Source organism: Aulonocara sp. 'chitande type north' Nkhata Bay, linkage group LG23 (assembly GCF_057382095.1).
Source record: "Aulonocara sp. 'chitande type north' Nkhata Bay isolate Kocher_YH1m ecotype deep benthic linkage group LG23, A_spYH_male_GT1.1, whole genome shotgun sequence".
NCBI classification, from domain to species: Eukaryota; Metazoa; Chordata; class Actinopteri; order Cichliformes; family Cichlidae; genus Aulonocara; species Aulonocara sp. 'chitande type north' Nkhata Bay.
In genome coordinates this window covers 2,167,106-2,186,979 of record NC_141365.1, presented here as the reverse complement: position 1 = coordinate 2,186,979, position 19,874 = coordinate 2,167,106, and the positions used below count along the sequence as shown (strand labels likewise).

The window sequence follows — 19,874 nt, the reverse complement described above, 5'->3', positions numbered from 1 at the left end:
TTAAAGTATCTTCTTCTTTTGGGTTCCAACACATCAACCCTCTGCCTGCTCTGCTTCAGTACATCCATGAATCTTCTCTGTGGTCTTTCTCTTTTCCTGCTGCCTGGCAGCTCCATATTCAAGATCCTTTCTCCAACGTATCCATTGTCCCTCCTCTGTCCCTCCACATGTCCAGACCATCTCAGCTTTTCCTTTCTCATTTTGTCTCCAAGCTGGTCATCCTGAGCTTCCACTCTGATGTACTCATTTCTAATCTTGTCCGTTCTGGTCCCTCAGGCCAAAAATCTTTAACTCTGCCACCTCCAGCTCCTTCTTCTGTCTTGTTGTCAGTGCTGCCATCTCTGAACTATACATCATAGAAGGTCTCACTAAACCTTCTGGGCATGAGCTGATGGCTGGATATTCTAATAGAGAGCAGAAGTCACGATTCCATCAATTACAGTGTGCAGTCGTCCAGGTCCTGAAGCAGCAAAGCAGCTCAGACCATCATACTAACAGACTAGCTACGATGGTCTGTTTATGAAAAACCTTCCAAAAAGCTCAGTTTTTGTCTCGTCAGTCCGCAGATTATTTTTCCAAGAGTCTTGGGGATCATCAAGATGTTTTTTTTTTGGAAAATGTGAGACGAGCCTTTGTCTTCTTTTTGGTTAATAGTGGCTCTTTCCGTTTTTGCCCACTCTGTCTTCCTTATTGTTGAATCATCAACACTAACAATAACTTAACAGGTGAGGCCTGCAGTTCTTAGACATTGTTTTAGCCCTGTGTGGAAAGCTTTTTGACACAGGGCCAGGTAGGTTTGGATGGCTTTTTTTCCCGTAATAATTTAAACTGTCTATTGTTATTTGCCTGAGTGTGACAAATATGCAAAAAATAAAAATAAAAAGATAGAATCTATTTATATATCTGTATGAAAATGTGTGTGTGTGTGTGTGTGTGTGTGTGTGTGTGTGTGTGTGTCGGGGGGGACTGGCTCAGTATTTACAGGAAATACATTGTTATTCACAAGCATTTGTGCCCCTGTGCCGAGACAAAATACTGAAAGCAGTTTAGCGCGCACGCTCCACACATGCGCACTATTGACAGCGCCCATCACGTCGAATAAACAACTTCCTGGTCCGGGAAAATCTGACATTATCGCGATAGACGGGCTGATCTGTTAGTACTTCTGCACTTCAGCGGCACGGGCCTGACGCTGGAATGCAAAAGCATAAGTTATTTAGCCCAAACAAAGAACCGGGAAACGTCGGCGCACCTTTTCAGAAGTATCACAGCTATCCCTCGGGACTCCGCTACAGCCCGAGACATGAAGGGGACTCTTAACGTGTGGTAAGAGCCATGGAGCCGTTTTAGTGGCTAACGTTGGCTGGCTTTAGCATAGTTAGCTAGCTAATCCATCAACACCCGGGCTTGTGACAGCAGCTGACCAGCCAGCCGGACCGAGCTAGGGTTAGCATTAGCATATTTAGCTGACAGGCTGTTGAATTAAGTTAGCCTGGTTTAAACGCATTGTTGGTTTAGGGGTTTATGACGCTGCGTTAGTGACAGGTGACATCGGAGCGTCTTCCAGGAGTGGCAGGATTGTCTTTTAGGGTGCACAGGTGCGGTTGTTTATGTGAGTGATGTACGGAGGCTAATTGATGCTGATAACTAGCCTGCTAGCTAGCATTGGTATGTCGTCGTTGCTTGGTGCAACAGTATGGCAAACAAACAACAGACTGACAGCCACCTCCTTACTTAGCACGCGTGTGCTAATGGGAATAAATGGCACAATAATCCATGTTTTCGTTTCGTCTGTGTCTTCCATTCACGGATTAACTGTATTCGGTTAAATAAGCAACATGACATGCCGCACAGTGACTGTTTAATTGATACGTGCGTTAAGATTACTGCTGACACATAGGGTGTGTGACTGTCATTTGGCAGGCCGACCGTCCTGATGGGATCATTGCAGGAATTTCCACGTTCAATTATTTGTTTGCTTTGTTTGTCATCAGGGGATGAGACGAGATCGGTTATTTCGACATTTGCAGCTCTGGGCTCGTTGACTCTCTGTTTTGGCTCAGGATGGCGCAGGGAGGCTCTCAGCTCGACTACCACATCCTGCAGGACCTCAAGCAGCGTTTCCCAGAGATCCCAGAGGGGGTAGTGTCACAGTGCCTTCTGCAGGTACATATTGAAAGCTGCTATTTGGATTGAGACTTGTTATAATATATGTATTAGTGCATCATGTGTTTGCACTAATTCTTGCATCGTAAAAACATTGCAGAAGATATTTATGATCAGAACATGATACCTATTAATCACACTCCTTTCTGCCTCAGAACAACAATAACCTGGATCTCTGCTGCCATCTGCTGGCTCAGGAGAGTAACAGATACCTGTATGGTGATTTCCATCCCAGTCCAGAGGAGGGGCGGCTGAACCGAAATCACATGCTACACATTAGCTTGGGCTACCCAGGTTCAGATGCAAGCAAATCAAATGGAGGAGCAGGAGGAGTAGGGCGCTCCCTAGTGCACAGCACCAGTGACAGTCACATCGATCCGCAGCGACCCAACTACCCCGAACCGCTGTCAGCCCCTGCCGCCATGGCTCCTTCCCCTGGATACAATCCTTTTTTCATGAATGATCAGAGCCGCTCGGCCAGTACTCCCACCCCTCCACCCACAATGCCAGGCATGTCTCCCACATACTCTTCTGTTTCACATTACACCATGAACCCTATAACAGTCACTCTTTCGCAAAGCATACCCAACGTCCCACAAGCTCTGCAGATCCCTCCTGGACACTACGCAAACAACACCAACCCAAGCCTGTACATTCGACCCTCGCCATCTCAAAGCCCGCAGCCAGCACCCTGGTCCTCCTCAGGTGCACCTGTCTATCAACATCAGCAGTCCCCTTACAGCACTCCCACATACGGCTCACCTTACAGCTCCCCACAGCATCAGGTCCAGGCGCAGCCCCAACCGCAACCCCAGCTGCAGCCCCAGCACCAGCAGTATGTCTTCCTCCCTATTAGCTCCCCAACTCTTCCCAGCATGCCCTACCATCACCAGCAGCCGCCCCAGCAACAGCCTCCTGTTTACAGGCCGTACCAAACAAAGAACCTCCTTAAGAACCAGATAGAGATTACTCTGGAGGGTCCGCGGCCTCGCAGCAATTCACCTGTGCACACTCCTCACCCCCAGGGACAACTTTACATGTCTACCAGTTCTTCGCCCAGCTCCCCTTCGAGGGGCATTGCAATGAGTGCAGGTCCGCAGTCGTACCACCCTGGGGTGTACATGCAGGGAAGACCTCGGCCCGCCTCGTCCCCTCAACCGGGGCAGTCAGCCTATACGTTCAAAATCAAAGTGTCCCCAGGAGGCCAGGCTCAGAGGCCCCCGAGCTCACCACCCGTCACTGAAGCCGAGCCTATTCTCAACATAGTAGACCAAGGGGCGCACAACGCCGCCCCTGCACCCATCCTGCCCATCTCCGCTCTACCGGGGACTATCACCAGTCAGTTTCAGCCAATGCCCAGACGTTCCAGCTCGGGCTCTGATGACTATGCCTACACGCAAGGTAAGGGCTTCTTGTTTTGGTTTGTCCATCAAAATCTTATATTTCAATATTCATATCATTTTATATATGTTATGCTTTGCAATACTTAAGATCTCGCCTGTCATGGGTTTATTAAGCAGCGTGACAACTTCTGCTGCTCATTGTTTGGACAGTGTGGTTGCAGCTGCACCTTCAGCCTTGTGATATTTTTTTACTGCTTTGTGCTTGATTGTCATCTTTAAGTATGTTTGGTTGTCTGCGTGTTGTGATGAGAAAAGGTGATTGTCAGCCTTTTTCTTTTCTTTTTTTAATTTAAGGCTGCATGTTGGTCTTTTGCACGTGTTAAGTACACATGACACTGCTTTCATGTGATTGTAGTCTTCCCCACGCCCTCTACCTGCACCACTTTCAGGCTTATAGCAGATTGGAGTCGCAGCAGAGCATTGCAGCTTTTCTTTTCTTTTTAAAAAAAGCCTTTTTGTGTTTGGTGCGTTTCCCTTCAGCTCTCCTGCTCCACCAGCGGGCGAGGATGGAGCGTCTGATGAAGGAGCTGCGGCTGGAGCAGCAGAAACTCGAGCAGCTGAAGGGTGACGTCAACAACATGGAATACGATGCCCTTCAAAGACGCTTCCGACGAGTCAACTCCACCAGTCTTATCCCCCGAGTAAGGCCTGAACGTGTGCTTGTCTTACATGTCAGTCTTTGTGTGCTGCTTCACTGACCAAAGCTATAAAGGCAAGCTGTGAAATGATCACTGATTTTATTGATTATTATTTTATTCACTGGGAACTGCTTGATTATTCTCCCAAGACCTTCGTGGCTGCTGCTTACCTTGCAGAGTTTTCACTTGACTTCATTTTCGTTGATGTGCTGAAGGACTTGTCTGTGCATGTTTGTCCTGTTTGTGCAGTATTATCTAATCTCACCCGCTGCACACGCCTCACCGGTCCAACACCTGCAGTGAATGGCTTTTTGTGGTGTTAAGGTATATTGCCACCACTTTGTGGTGATATGTTGCCTGTAAAAACACCATATTTAAGGAGTATTAGAAAATCACTGAGACGGTCAAGCTGGTGTTAAGACTGGTTTGATTTCACTGCTAATACATATGAAAGTGGAGTGCGAGTGTGGGAGTGGGCTAATCAGACCGGCTCGTGTGCTTACTGTCTGCAGCCTGAGGAGATGACCCGACTACGCAGTCAGAACCGACAGCTTCAAATTGATATTGACTGTACACTGAAGGAAACAGATCTACTGCAGTCTAGAGGTATGTACGCATCACTCGCACACAAATGCATTCCCACACAAAGCTTTGAAGGGTCTCTGATTTATTTGAAAGCACTGATCTTGAAAGAGCCGAGGCCTGAAGCAGACGGTGTCGGGTCCAGAATGATGGACGAGTATCCGCTGCAGCGCATGCAGATGCAGGCTTGTGAAATGACTGGCCGGTGCGTTGCAGGCCTCGGGCTGATCTGTGCTCGACCTCCACTCTGGGCCCTGCGTAGTATTTCGCTGGCACATGATTCTTGTTGATTCTGCAGTTGAAACACTTGGCCTACAACACAGCGTGTGGACATTAGTTCCAATCCTTTATCTGTTTAGCAGGAGTGATGATGATGATGGAAGCAGCACACTCTCAGGGACCGTTTCCTTCAGGATTCATTTGGCTGTGTTTGTCTGACCCTCTGCTTTGCAAGATGTGCTGCAGAGAGCAGCCCCACAACTCGATGCTGCCACAACACACTCCATAGCACATTGTGTGTCTGTGGATGTGACATAAATGTTGGCCTGTGCGATCAGACGTTTCGTTCAACAGGATGGCAGCAAATCACAGTGCTCGTGTTCACCTGTGCCAGCACCGTTAGGAGTCTGATACCTAATTTTCTAACAAAGACAAGATTATCAGTGCCGTTAATTCAAGATAAGCTCGTGTGCCTGTGAGATGTGGCCTCATGTTATTCATGTCACATCGTGAGATTCTTGTTGCCCTGAAATGGTAGCTGTTAAAGGTAAAATTAATTTGACAACACGCAAACATTTTACATAAAACTTGTTTACAACTTTCTTCTACAAACTCGAGGACTTTGCTTACAGAGAAAATCCAACAGTTATTTAAGTAAACGTCTCACCAGCCTGATAAAAGCAATCACAACATGTGTGAATGTGTCATTAATCTGTAATCTATTATTTCAGTTCAAACAATCGTTGTGAAGCCTGCTTGTTTGTTGTTTAACGATTCTGTGTGTGTCTGTTTTTCTTTGCTTCAATTTAATATAAAAATCTTTGAGAAAAAATATTTTCCTATAGATGATAAAACACTTAATTATTTGTCATCAAACAGTTAAAGCAACAATTACTTGATGCTCCCAAAGTAGGATAAGACGTTTCAAGTAGGCCTGCACGATGCTCGTCTTCTTCCAGGTGTTTGATTGGCCGACAAGTTGTTGAGTAAACTGAGTCTTTGTGACAGCTGCCTCTGTCTGTCGTTGCCTGTTGGGACAGTTCTGGCTGAAACAGGCTCTCTTTAAAACAAACTAAAGCTTTCTGTCTGATCTCTGCAGGGAAGTTTGACCCCAAAGCAATGAACAACTTTTATGACAATATTCAGCCTGGTCCTGTGGTGCCACCCACATCTGGAAAGAAAGGTAAGCACTTCTGCAGAAGTCAGAGACATTTTAATATTTTACCAAGGTGCAGATTTGAGGCTTCATTCAGATCTTTGTCTCACTTTGGTCTTAATTCTTACTGTTTGGTCTGTTCATGCTGACAGCTGTGAAATTAAATGACACAGAGCTTTTTATAAAGTGCTGCAGATGCATAAAAATGTGTCCGTTTAAACATGTGGTTGCTCGGCAGCATCGTGATGCGATAGGTGTGTAATTCAACTATAAACGAGTTTTTGTTGCCTTAAGATTAAAACAAAAGTCTTTTATAAAAAAGGATTTTAGGAAGATAAACGTTAAAATCAGGTCAGTTTAGGTTAGTTAGTTGCTAGGCAACGTGTCGACATTATATCAGACTCAACTGAACTTTAGTGGATAAAAATCTGATTTCACTGTTGTGAAATTAAAATGCTGTGTAGCTTTTCTAAGGTGCTGTGGTGGCCCCACAGCTTACACGATCGCCTCACTGAAACCCTTTTGAGCATCTGGAGTTAAAGTTGGCCAAAACAAACATGCGGCACTTCCCACACTACCCACCCAAAAGTAGAACTGGCTGTAGTGCAGGACATCCACTAATTGGAAAGTTGGTGGTTTCTTAGCTTCTCCAGTTTGATAGCAGATACTGATCCCAGAGCTGCTTCACTCACATTCGATAAAATGATAGTTTAGCGTAGACAAAAGGAGTAGAGTAGGAAGGTGCTGTATGAGAAGCAGTTCATCTAGCATCATAATATCTGATGTAGAGAAAAACCTTCAGGGCCAGACGATGCACCTGTTGCTCAGCTGCTGAGTGTAGCAGGACCTCGGACAGAGATGTAAGATTCGCTCTGCGGTTTAGTAAATGCATGTTTCTGTCAGGTTTCACCCTTGGGCGATCGTGGCTCAAGAGTTGGGAGTTCGCCTTGTAATCGGACAGTTGCCGGTTCGAGCCCCGGCTTGGACAGTCTCGGTCGTTGTGTCCTTGGGCAAGACACTTCACCCGTTGCCTACTGGTGGTGGTCAGAGGGCCCGGTGGCGCCAGTGTCCGGCAGCCTCGCCTCTGTCAGTGCGCCCCAGGGTGGCTGTGGCTACGATGTAGCTGCCATCACCAGTGTGTGTGTGTGTGTGTGTGAATGGGTGGATGACTGGATATGTAAAGCGCTTTGGGGTCCTTAGGGACTAGAAAAGCGCTATATAAATACAGGCCATTTACCATTTTTACCATTTGAATGATTACCTGCATTCGTTTTAATGCAGCTCTGAGTTGCAGCCTTTCATTACTGATGCGCATGTTTTACCACGTGAATGAGCTTCTTTCTTTTTGTCAGAAGGGACACAGGCCTCGAAGCGGGTGCCCCAGACGGACGAGGACTTTGAAGGCGCCCAGTGGAACTGTGAAAGCTGCACCTTCCTCAACCACCCTGCACTAAACCGCTGTGAACAGTGCGAGATGCCACGCTACACCTGAGCTTACGCACTGTGCTGTATCTCCACTCCTGCCTCATCCCTTGCAAATCCCTGGATACTATAAGCCCCGCCCCTCTACAGTCTGCAGAATCTGTGTAGAGGTCTCATCCCATCAATCAGTATACGTCCCCTCCTACCTGCTGAGGAAGAGCCACTTATCCCTCTCGTCCTGCTCTGGTCCCCTACTCCTGTGCACTTTGACCTTTGTTTTCTTTGATGGATAATGACCACGGAGGGCTGGAGCTTCCGGCGGCAGACATGTAAGAGCATACTGCGGCTCAGACGGCGGGCGCAGCAGGCTTCAGAGATGTCAGAGCGCTTTAAGGATTGAGGAGGAGGAGCTGTGGTTTACCTGGCGACCATTCCATGCAGAACTAATGACTGCCCTGTTTACACTGTGCCCATTCCCGAAGTACAAATGGAGACACTTGTTTTATCCAGGACCTCCAGCTCCCCCATTCTGACAGTGGAACAATGAAAGCAATGAGTATATAAGTTGTGACTAATGCGAAATGTAGACTTTACACTGTATCTGGCTCTGTATGAGAGCTCACTGAAAGAACACTAAAGACACTTGCATACGAGTATGTTCCTGGTACTTTTATGCATATTATTACCACCCTGTATTATGTGTTCAACAGATGTTGATTTCCTGTGCAAATGCCTCAACTTGCTGTACTTAATAAAAGAGCTGATTCTATGTGACTTGATCCTGCGCAGGTGCAGAGTTTCTCTCCTTCCCAAATGAAACACGCACGATTGATTTATTTTCTACTACATGTTTATTGTGTTTATCAGACCAGTGGGAATTGTAAATGCATGCACACATTCATTTACTTTGATGTTGCAGGAGGGAGTTCATGAACGCTATAAAGGAGCTTTAAGAAGACGCCCGTTACCACAGCACGCCGCCGTAGGTCGTCTACCTCGCGGTCCTCGTTTCACTCGTACACAGCACGTCTCACTCTGGCGTGCACCTTCGCTCAGACGCTAAAACCGAGTCTGTTGCCTTTTTCAGCTACAGTCTAGGGAAGCAGATGTATTTTTAATGGTGCCTGTTGAGAGCGTTTCATTTCCTACTGAGAGGGAAGATAAGGAGGCATCACACGGGTAGGTCTGTGAGCACATGCTGGGTGGTATGATCATGCACACTGGCTCAGCAGACGTGGTCATTTGCCCTCTACCTTCCTACTGCTGTGCTTGTAACTAACAAGCTTTATTATTTTATTTATGATGCAGTTTCCTGAAAAAGAAGGTATGACTGGGGGTATTTGAAAGGTTCTCACAGCAGGTTTACTAAAGCCAAGACTTCAGGTGATCTCACGATCGGCCGCTACTTTTAGATCGCCCTCTGACACTGATGCTGGATCTTCCATAGTGTAAAAGCTATGATCCGGGGCCGGGCAGCAGCCTAAGCAAGGATGCCCAGACCTCCACAGCCCAGCCACCTCCTCCAGTTTATCCTGGGAAATGCTGAGGAACCTCTTCAGCTCGACTCCTGTAGCTGGACATCTTAAACCAGCGACTGTCCTCCCTACGGAGGGCTCAGGTTCAAACAATTCAATTCAATTTTATTTATATAGCGCCAAATCACAACATAAGTCGCCTCAAGGCGCTTCATAGATACAGAGAAAAACCCAACAATCATATGACCCCCTATGAGCAGCACTTTGGCAACAGTGGGAAGGAAAAACTCCCTTTTAACAGGAAGAAAACAGAAGCTAATGTTTGCAGTCTGTGGTCATGGATACTTGGAATTCCAGGGAGCGATCTAAAAATAACAGCTGTGCTGGAAGCTTTGTGGGCGTGTCGCGGGTAAAAGGTAACTTTGAACGTTAGATGACCAAATTAAATTCAGGCAATGCTTTGGATTTTTTTTATAGTTTTGTTCTCAGAACTTCTTGATCGCATCTTGTAAATCAGGTTTTGTGTAGAAGACACTCGTGAGTCATTAACTAGGATTGTGTTACTTCCACCCGTTTGGAAGGTGTTAGCTGTCTTAGGTAGCCTCTGTTTGTTTATTGACCCAGTTATAATAGACACAAGCAGGACAGGACAAATGCAGTGAGTCCAGGGAGCTCCGTGACATGCTTTCTCCGATATATTAAAGTCTGCTGGCAGCAGAAGAAAGCTTGGCCAGCCTCCAGTTATTGTTGCGTCTCTGGGGAAATGTGGCATGTTGCATTCTTTAGGTGTGCTTCCTCAGTTTGTCATCCTCAGGATATCACTTCAAAAGAATGTCTTCCTCTCTACATCTCCTTCTCTTCTCTGATTGGCTAATTAGTCCATCAATTCCTCCGGGTATGGGGCCAGCGAATCCATCTGTTCACAACACACCTTGTGTCCAGAACTAAGACCTACTGGAGTTACACTTAAAGGGGACGCAGGATTATCTGACCGGTGGCATTCGCTCCCAAATGAAAGTGCCTCGCTTCTTTATATGACTGGATTCGCTGCCAACCCTCCTAAGAGACCTCAGGGCTTCAGTCCAATGAGCAAGGACAGCATTTCAGACAAGTTCACAGTATCAAATACAAGAGCTCCTTTCCAGTCCTGAAATTTTTAATGAGCATTTTTTTTCCTATTTCTGGTCTGGTTGTGCGATGTGTAACAGAGGTGCTATTACTAATGTGGACACTAGCTGGGTGAGGTCCCAGGTTTCTCCTCTTGTCTTTTCAGTAGTAGTCTTCATAGTTTTTGGGGTTGAGGCAGTAGAGGAGGGCGCCTCCGAAAGAGAAGATGGTGGATCCCCATGCCAGGCCGTAGCCCCAGTTAAATTCATGGTAGATCCTCAGACTGACCGTCTCTATGAACTTGATGGGGAAGAGAACCAAGCTGCACACTTGGAGCACAACTGCAAGAAAAACAGACAGTTCAGACGCAAGATGCATCATTAAAGTTGGGGTCTTCCTGTGCACATTCGATGAAAATGTATTTTCTTTACATACCTGCAGAGAAAAGCATGACGGCCACAGGCTTGTAGCAGCGACTCCTGGAGCCAAAGCACAGGGAGAACAGCGCCACGAGGAAGGCGAGCAGCGTGAGGGCTGCTCCCCCCAACAGCAGAGCCAGGGTGGCGATCTGCCAGTCTGAGACGAGCACAAACACAGGGGCAGAGAGGAGGGAGAGGGGGAGGGAGGAAAACCGTGAAATCACACTGAAACAGAGAGTGACACAGGTAGCTAAAAAAAGGTTACTCTGGAGAGCCGTGTCGGCGCTGCTGACAGGAGGGGGGAAGCGGAGAGACAAGATGAGGACGGATAAAGGGAAGAAGACAGAGGCAGCAGAATAGGTCACAGGCTGCAGTGGTTAGCCACAGTAACAGTGCAATACTCAGTCCCTCAAAAGTAAATAACACTGGTGGTGAATCGCCACAGTGTAAACACAAACTATTTGTGGTTCGGAGGCTGAGCGATGGCGGCGATGGCTCGGAACGTTTCTGAGCCACCGGGGACCCGTTGGCGGGGTGCAGATGAGGAATGCAAACCCTCAAACTGAGCACAGCCCTTTTTCTGGCACGAACACGCGCCTGGTTACACGTGCACATTTCCAACAGTCCAGTAATGGATCCCAATGGAGCAGAAAGGTGACTCTGACAATGAGTATATCCCTGTCGGCTGATGACTGCTCAGCAGCATCCTCAGCATCCCATCCACACTTGAGTGGAAATAGCTGTCTGCCCCAAACAGACGCAGCTGTGAAAGGCAGAAAAATACGATCGTAGGCTTCTTCTTCTTTTTTAGATGCCTTGCCTTTTTCTTGAGAAAACAGTTTTTCTTAGTCTAAATTAGCCACGGGACACCAACTGACTGTTGAGAGACAATATACGTTATTGTTTAGAGATTAGGGGTCTCTTTCATTGCTTTACTGTTTACTTGCGGAAACAGGAGGTCTGCATGTAAACAGGAGGAGGATATTATGATGAAGCATTTGATTACACAGGAGGAAATCATTTAAAGTACGGTGGGTGGAAAAAGGTAAACATCAAAGCATAAAGGGGATTGGGCTCTGTATACGCGGCTCAGTATTACAGAGTGTGGAAAAGTTTACAGTGACTGACTAAAGTTTATTTAGTCTGTTTTTAGTACGTGTACGAGGTATTGTTTATTACGGAGTCTGGGAAATAAAAAAAGATTAAGCATGGCTGAGAATACTTCCTCTCTGCTGAGGCAGAAAATCATTAAAACAGCAGAAGAAAGTGACGGAACATAAGCTGCTTAAAATACAGTTCCCACTCTTGTTGGAGGGAAATTTTATTGGAGGGGCCAAGCCGCTCAAATATAAACAAACATCAACCACTTCTGACCAAATATGGCTCAGGATTTAGAGTTTAAAAAATGGGTCCTGTCACCACAGGATGCTGGAGCGAGCCCACAAAAAGCAGAGCACCACTTTTCCTTCAGCCTCCCTGCTTTCACAACCACAGCGACCCCCTCGCTGCTGCTGCCTCTCAGCAAAGAGGGAGGGTTACACTGACTTGACCCGCAGCTGTCACAGACCCATCACTGTTGAGATACTGTATCTTTCCTGGGTCATTTTGGTGCCCGCAGCCCAGCCGGCGCGCAACTTTATCATGAAAACAGCAGGATGCAGAAAGTCATCTCATCTCAGAATTGGAACGGATCCTGTTCGCTGTGCGAGAGACACAGCCAGAGTTAGGGTGCTTAAAGGCTTTGACGAGCAGGAAGTGCCAAACTATTAATCTGAGCCCCGCACGATAACAGATGGAAAAGGAGATACAGTACACAAGATCCAATCTGAGCATTAATTATGGTCCTCTGTACGGATGTCAGGAACTGCTGAAGTGTTAAGCAAATAAATCCTTCAAGGCCCCCGATTCAGTTGCTTTGTCTCAGACAACTGTGGAAGATCTGTGTCACAGAAGTGCCTCGAGTGTCTCTCTCTCTCGCACTGTCACACAATCTCAGCCTCACTCTCTCAAGGCAGCAGGATGAAGGCCTGTTTGAAGAAGCACCATCTTCAATCGGAGGCTCCAGGTTCGTGTCCTCTGTGTCGCTGAGCTGAGGCTCTGTCCCACAGAGCCGGTATGTGGCCTGCACAGTTCTGTGACCTCCCGTAAAGAGGAAGCAGGCCCCCAGAATGGGATAGCTAACATATTACATTATTAATACGCTTTGCCATCACTGCATCTCACTGAGCTGGACGTGCTCACACTCTGGCTCCACATTGATATCCTGATCTCACACCACCCTGGCATGAACACACTGCTGCTGCTGCATTCCTGGCTCTATGTGGAGTCTGTAGCGTTTATACTTGACCACCGGCAGCTCCTGACTACATGTGTGTGCGTGTCTGTCTGAGAGAGAAACACGCAGACAGGATAACCTATATGCATCTGCACAAACACTAGAGCACGTAATGAGGCCATACTTGATGTCTACCTTACAGCACATTATTACGGTTTAAAGAGAACTTTGTGCAGAACAAGTTCAAAACATCTGAGCTGCTGTTTCAGACTAACAGGATCTATTTAATGCCCGAAGCATGACACCAAGGAAATATCGCGGGTTGATGAGGGGAGGGGGTGGTTAGAAACTGATTACTGGGATTCAAATCAATAAGCCCTAGCCAAGCACGAGCCTGAGGAAATGGGAAGTTCACTGTGTGCATTTACTGTGGTATGCTGCTGCTGCTGGGAGCTGACACGGAGACTACGTGTCTTTATATGGCACCAAAGTGCACTTTGTCTGCGCTGACAGAGGAGGAATGGGGCCAGAGTGGCCCGCAGTTACTCATCTCAGACAGAAAGAAAACATTTTGTCAGACTAACAAAAATGCAATTCACCAGTCAGCACGCAGGAGCCGCTCAGAGACAGCAGAAACACAGACAGGAAATGTTAGACAGTCTGCTCAGGGATACAGCAGGATAAACCCGTGTAAGCTTTAGGCACATTTACAAGAAAATTAAAATGACAAACCTTCTCTGTGCGATCAGTTTCGACATTTTTTTGCTTTTATTGTGTTGCAAGATGGATCGTCATCTACAAACTGTGGCTTGAAAGCCTGCCAGTGCGTTAGAAATGTCATAAAGGGCTGTTGCACTGCTTTACATATGCAGTAGATATTTTGCACAGCGCTACAAACACTCAACTAGCGATAGGATCAATTTTCTGAGAGTTCAGCCAGCTTCTCTCTTCCTTTCTCTCGGTGGATTAGTAGCTATGATGGAAATATGAAATGCTTCTAGAAAAAAAAGCTAAGTGAGGGGACTCCATAAAAAATTGTTTTTCCCTAATAGAGAAAATTTCTGGAGTGTTTCAGCTTGTTTCCCTGGTTACTAATCTGCAGGCATCTGGATCTCGGGGGAGTTCTCTGCTCTGAGCTGCCCCTGCTCCTTGGCCGGTGAAGAAACCCACACAAAGGCTCATTTTGATCGCAACAAAAGGCCAAATGAAACCCCAGCTGGACCGCTCCTGGCGAGGCAACATTCCCACATCATTCTGTGGCGCACTGAGCAAACGCTTTAAGCAAAAAAGAGTCAAACGGCCTAGAAAGAAACCAACGCGTCTTATTCATCAGACTTGTGAGACTTCACTTTTTCCTGTACTCGATTATTTCCCAATTGGACAGCAGTGCGCAACACACCGTTCTAGATCCTATTTCATGCAGAAAATGTCGGCACTTTAAATTAAACAGGCAATAGCTAATTATAAAGTAATTAACATCTAGCACTCTCTGGGGTGATGTTTTATAATTCTCACCCACAGAACAGATTGGTTCAGCAGCGCACTCTCCGCGGGGACCCTTTGTTATCCCTGAGAGCTGTGCATCGCACTTCATTTGAATATGAATGTAGGTGTCTGTCTGCGCCCACAACCCTGCGATTTCGAAGGTGAAGCATCCCTTAAAACTACAACACCCAACTGGTTTAAAACTTTCAGCCAACATGGTGGCACGTCACGCCAGCAGCCGCCAGTGTTAAGCGTGTCTGTGCGGGCACATGAGCGTCTTTCTCACCCGTGGCCAGCGTGCTGTTGCAGGACCAATCCTCGGAGCTGACGGGCTTCCAGCAAGACGCCCACAAGGACAGGGAGTACTGATCATCCGCGGTGACCCACGCCGGGCTCAACATGGCACCGACATCCAGGCAGAGAGCGAGAAAGACGCACACAAGTCCCACCAACTTCAGGGGCGTCAACGCCGTCACCCGCACCTCCTCTGTGCCGCTCACGGATGAAGCCATGTCTAAAGTATCTTACTCATTAAATAACAAATAGTAGCAAAAAACAATGAAACAAATGCGGGAAATCGCCAACCTTGAACCAGTAATAACTTGCGGTTGTTCCCTCTTGAACGCGCACAGTGTGGTGGCGAGCCTCCGCTCACTCTGCGTCCTGAGCCCAGAGGACGCTGCCGCGGTGTGTGCTGTGGATCCGGCGCTCTGCCGACGGAACCGTGCCACGGAGCTCTAAAATAACGGGGCTGCACCTGCTGGGTCCTAGTGCCAGGGTGTGTGTGTGTGTGTGTGTGTGTGTGTGTGTGTTCTAATGCTCTCACTGATAACCAGACAGATTTATGTTTCCATATTCAGATATTTGGGGGCTCCCAGCTGTTGTGGTCCTGCTCTTGATTTGAGATCAGTTAAATCTGTGTGTACTTATGTTACAGACCTTAATGTCACGGTACTGGGTCGTGTGACCCAGTGTTTGAGTTTTTATGTATCTTTTGTATTAATTTGGTTTCTAGTTTAGCTCATCTAGTTAATTTCTAAGTTGCAGTTTAGTCCTTTGTGTCTTAGTTGTTTCTGGCATCTCCCCCTGTACTGTCTACCTGTCATGTTTCATGTCTGTGTGGTCCTTGTTGTCAAGTTCGTGTCATGTCTGTCTCCATATTTCCTGTTTTATTTTGAAAGGCTCTGGTGTTCTTGCTCATTGCATTTAGTGCCCCTGTCCTGTCATTAGGTTCATGTGTGGCAGCTGTTCTTCCTCATGTGTTCCCCTGATCACCCCTGTGGGTATTTAGTCTGTGTACCTTCCCTCTGGTCAAGTTAAGTGTTTTTCAGGATTCTGTGCAGTTCGTGTTTGCCATTTGGTTTATGTTGTTTTTCATGCAGCCGCACGATGAGGTTCCGTGCAGGTCATGTTCATGTCTGTTTCGTCACGCCATTTGGTTCACAGTTTCCATGCATCTGCACAGCATTCTGTTCACAGTGATCATAGTTTTCCCTTTCAGTCGTGTTAGTGTTTTTCCAGTTTAGGTTTCTGGTTAGTTGCCTCTCTGTCCCTGTTATGTTTTGTCTACTCCCCTCTATATCAGCCCAAATAAAGGCTCGCTTTCAGTTTAAGTTCACTCCCGTCTCCTCACCTGTGTTCGCACCTGGGTCCACCACACACACCTCCTTATAGCGCTTTATCACCCCAGTAGAGCGCTTTGTTCTCAGACTGTTGGCTTACTTGTGGTTCCAGGATATTTAAAAGTAGAATGGGAGACTTAAGCTTTAGCCCAGTTTGGATTTGGGCACCAGACACCCTCTTAGGCTTAAAAAAAACATTTTTCATGAAGCATATATTTAGGGCTGCATCAGGTGACCCTGAATTCTCCCTCAGTTATTCTGCAGAAGGCCTAGGCTGCTGGAGGCTTCCCATGATGCTATGAGTGTTTTTTCTCCCCGCCCTGTGTGTTTATACACCCCTCTGTATTTTGTTATTAATCCCTGGCTTTGTTCGACACCTTGTCTTTTGTCCTGTCTCCCTCCCCTCACCAGGGACCCGTCACAGCCCTGAGCCTGCTTGTGCTGGACGTTTCTTCCGGTTAAAAGGGAGTTTTTCCTTCGCACTGTCACCAAAGCGCGTGCTCATAGGGGCTCATCTGATTGGGTGCAGTTTTCTCTCTTTTCTCTTTATCATTGTAGGGTCTTTACCTTACAAATAAAAGCCCCAACTTAAAACCTTTTAATGATGCAGCCTTCCAATGTTGTTTTGTTAAGTTTTTCACTCCCTTAAGTCACTTTTCCAAAAACTGACTGCAGCTTCTACCTGGTGATAGGAATGTTCTTTCTGGCTCAAAAGGCATTGATGTTATTCCCGAGAGGCATGTTTGACATATGTTTGACGGATTATAGGCCAAGAAGTCATTTCTGAAAGTTTACATTCTTGCAACAATGGATGCCCAATGCATCCATAAGGCAGCATGTTAGTGCAAGAATCTGAGCTAATAATTAACTAATTTTTATTCTTTAACTGTGTGTTATTTTACAAATTTAAAGTATTGTGTACAATTTATCATCAGTTTTCACTGGATGCCTAAATACATGTCATAGTGTGAGTGTGACGGTAGGTGTGTTTTATTGTAGGATACAGGAAGTCCAACAAGCATAGCTGAATATTCCTGAGATGCTGTCTGTGATCTCTATGTTATATGAAATCATTGTTCAAATTGCATTATATAACCATTCAATATAAACTCACTGGACACTTTATTAGGTACACCTTGGTGGTACTGGGTTTGACCCCTTTTTGCCTTCAAATCAGTCTTAATCGTTTGTGGCATAGATTCAACAAGATGCTGGAAATATTCCCCGCAGCTTTTGGTTCATACATGATAGCATCACACAGTTGCAGCCGCGTGACGTGTACAGACCATTCTCTGTAAATGCCAGATATTGCTATGTGGGAAAAATCCCAGCAGACCGTCTGGCACCAACAACCATGTCATGCTCAAAGTCACTTAAATCCTCTGTTCTTCCTCATTCTTATGCTCAGTTTGAACTTTAGGAGGTTTTCGTTTCTATGTCTACATGCCTGTATGTTGCTCCCATGGGATTAATTCATTGGATATTTGCATTAACAAGCAGCTGAAGAGGTGTACTTAGGTAAGGCAGAGAGGGTTTGGACATGTGTAGAGAAAGGGTCGTGGATATATTGGACAAAATATGTTGAAGATGAAGCTACCAGGAAAGAGGAAAAGAGGAAGACCTCAGAGAAGGTTTGTGGATGTAGTGAAGGAGGACATGCAGAAGGTTGGTGTGACGGTATAGGATACTAGAGACAGGGTGAGATGGAGGCAGATGATCTGCTACGGTGAACCCCACAGCAAATCTTCTGCAGTCACCAGAAGTGGAAGATGAGGGCTCGGCTTTTGTTCATTCACTTTGGCTTTAAGATCATCCTCCCTTTAGGCCAGCTTTGTTCTGATTGGCTGCCCTTCCCAAACAGAGAAGCTGGTAGGTGGAGCTGCTGTGCTGATAAAACTACTTTAAGGACGTCTCCACACAATGACATCATCAAGAGTGCTTTGAGCAGTGCGAGGTTGTGGATCACAGCGCAGACACCGACTGTATCACTTTAAACACTCTGTGAGACAAACCTTTATTCTGTCTCACACAGACTCAGAGCTACGGTTAGAAGGCTGCTCGTGTTCTTTCTAATTGAACTCAGTGATTTTTGTCCCCAGGGACGAATCTTGGAATTAATTCATATTGATCACAAATGCACCCTGAGAGAGACGTAGACGAGTAAATTAACTTCATAGCTACATTTAATTAGAAATGCACCATCAGCATCTGTGTTGGAGTCCTTGTTAGTTTTAGGTTATAGACCGCAGTTAGCATGAAAGGAAACTGAAAATAAAACACAACGTTTGAAGTTTCATGAACCAGTACATTGATATTATATGCAGGTCTGTACTGTACTGTACTGTGTGTGTGTGTGTGTGTGTGTGCGTGTGTGCGTGCGTGCGTGCGTGTGTGTGTGTGTGTATTTACCCATCCAGCCTCTCCTGATTACAATCTGTTTTCATCAGTAATGATGTTGAAAGACTTTGCCGGCAGGAACATTTGACCTACACTTTGGTAAGACACACACACACACACACCACACGACATCATAACTCATCAGTGTTAATATACTGCTCGGAGTTGCATATTTGATTGCACGTCTAAGGCACAAAATATCAATGCTTAGATTGAACTGATGACTGACACAGAACACTGAGCACGAGGGAAACCATGTGGAAACAAAGTGAAATGAACAACTGTATCTTCCTCTGCCACGAGGAATTGGAAAATGTGGTGACGTGAGCAAAAAATGAAATGTCAGGCAAACGCTAGAGATAAATATATTCTTTAATACTAACGTCGCTGCACAGCAAAATCTCCAGTGTTAAATTAACACTGGAGAGTGTCTATATGGGTCCACACTGTTATATGTTTAAAAGTAACCTAGTCAGTTTTGAAGATTAACAATGGCTAACACTGAGCAGTGCTGATTTTCTAACATTTTGAGTTATTTTCCAGAGTTAGAAAATCAGCACTGCTCAGTGTTAGCCATTGTTAATCTTCAAAACTGACTAGGTGTGTGAAAGAGGATGGTTTTCTGGATCTGCATTTTAGAATCATCCTCACTATCTGAGATTTGAAGTGAAATTTGTCTCAGCTTGGCAAATATTAACGTCCCAAAATCTCAAACCAAACAGAAGGTCTCTGTGAAGGTTCTCAGTGATCCAGGTCATCGTAGTCTAAGGAGCTTGGAAAGAAAAGCGTCTGGACTTCTTTAAGTTGCTTGAAGACGTTTCACCTCTCATCCGAGAAGCTTCTTCAGTTCTAACTGGTGGAGAGTCCCAGATTTAAACCCAGTGTTAGTTTCCCCCCAAAGAGGACCATCAGGGGGTCCTTTGTCCCTCTTTGGGGGGAAACTCCCACTGGGTTTGAAATACAGTGTACCCCTTTGGCCTCTACAATTCTCCTGTGGGAGCGGTTGGCGTCATTGCTTTCCTAACACTGTACAACACACATATAACGTATATTTAGCCACCCTGATGTTTCTGATTGTTATTTTAGTTCATTTATTGTCATCATTGTGCCTGTTTTTGTTAGATAAATGTGTAGTATGTGTGTGCCACAAATGTGTTGTAGGCGCCGTTAACGCTGAATATATAATTCTGGCTAGCTTGGAAGTTGTGATGGGCTGAGCTAACCCCCCCTGTTTGTATTTGGCTGCAGGAGCTGGAGCGAGTAAGTTAATGACTTGGACGTCTTTCTTTCCTTTACCTTTCTTTGTCAGGCACGCAAGAACACACGGTTACAATAGCAAGGGTTCGATTTATTCTATTTAAATATTTTCTTTCACTTTTTGTTCTGCTTAGTTTCATTTTAGCGTCTGTGATTTGAAGGCATGTAGGTTTGGTTTTCGTTAGTTTCAGTCTTTTTATTGTCGTGCGGAAAGATCTAAGCAGCTGACTCAGTCTTAGACGTCCAAACTC

General features: G+C 46.0%; 2 protein-coding genes across 2 annotated transcripts; one reads left to right on the top strand and one right to left on the bottom strand.

Moving 5' to 3' along the window:
• Positions 1-1,075: 1,075 nt before the first annotated feature.
• On the top strand, positions 1,076-8,546 carry tab3 (TGF-beta activated kinase 1 (MAP3K7) binding protein 3). The gene is made up of 7 exons (XM_086282432.1): positions 1,076-1,326; positions 1,995-2,166; positions 2,322-3,567; positions 4,050-4,210; positions 4,720-4,813; positions 6,108-6,191; positions 7,517-8,546. The coding sequence occupies exons 2-7, from the start codon at positions 2,065-2,067 to the stop codon at positions 7,654-7,656; spliced, it is 1,827 nt and encodes a 608-aa protein (XP_086138558.1). The 5' UTR covers positions 1,076-1,326; positions 1,995-2,064; the 3' UTR covers positions 7,657-8,546.
• Positions 8,419-15,066, bottom strand: tmem47 (transmembrane protein 47). The gene is made up of 4 exons (XM_086282434.1): positions 14,933-15,066; positions 14,634-14,861; positions 10,604-10,744; positions 8,419-10,509 (listed from the first exon to the last, which is right to left on the bottom strand). The coding sequence occupies exons 2-4, from the start codon at positions 14,857-14,859 to the stop codon at positions 10,331-10,333; spliced, it is 546 nt and encodes a 181-aa protein (XP_086138560.1). The 5' UTR covers positions 14,860-14,861; positions 14,933-15,066; the 3' UTR covers positions 8,419-10,330.
• Between the last annotated feature and the right edge of the window lie 4,808 nt (positions 15,067-19,874).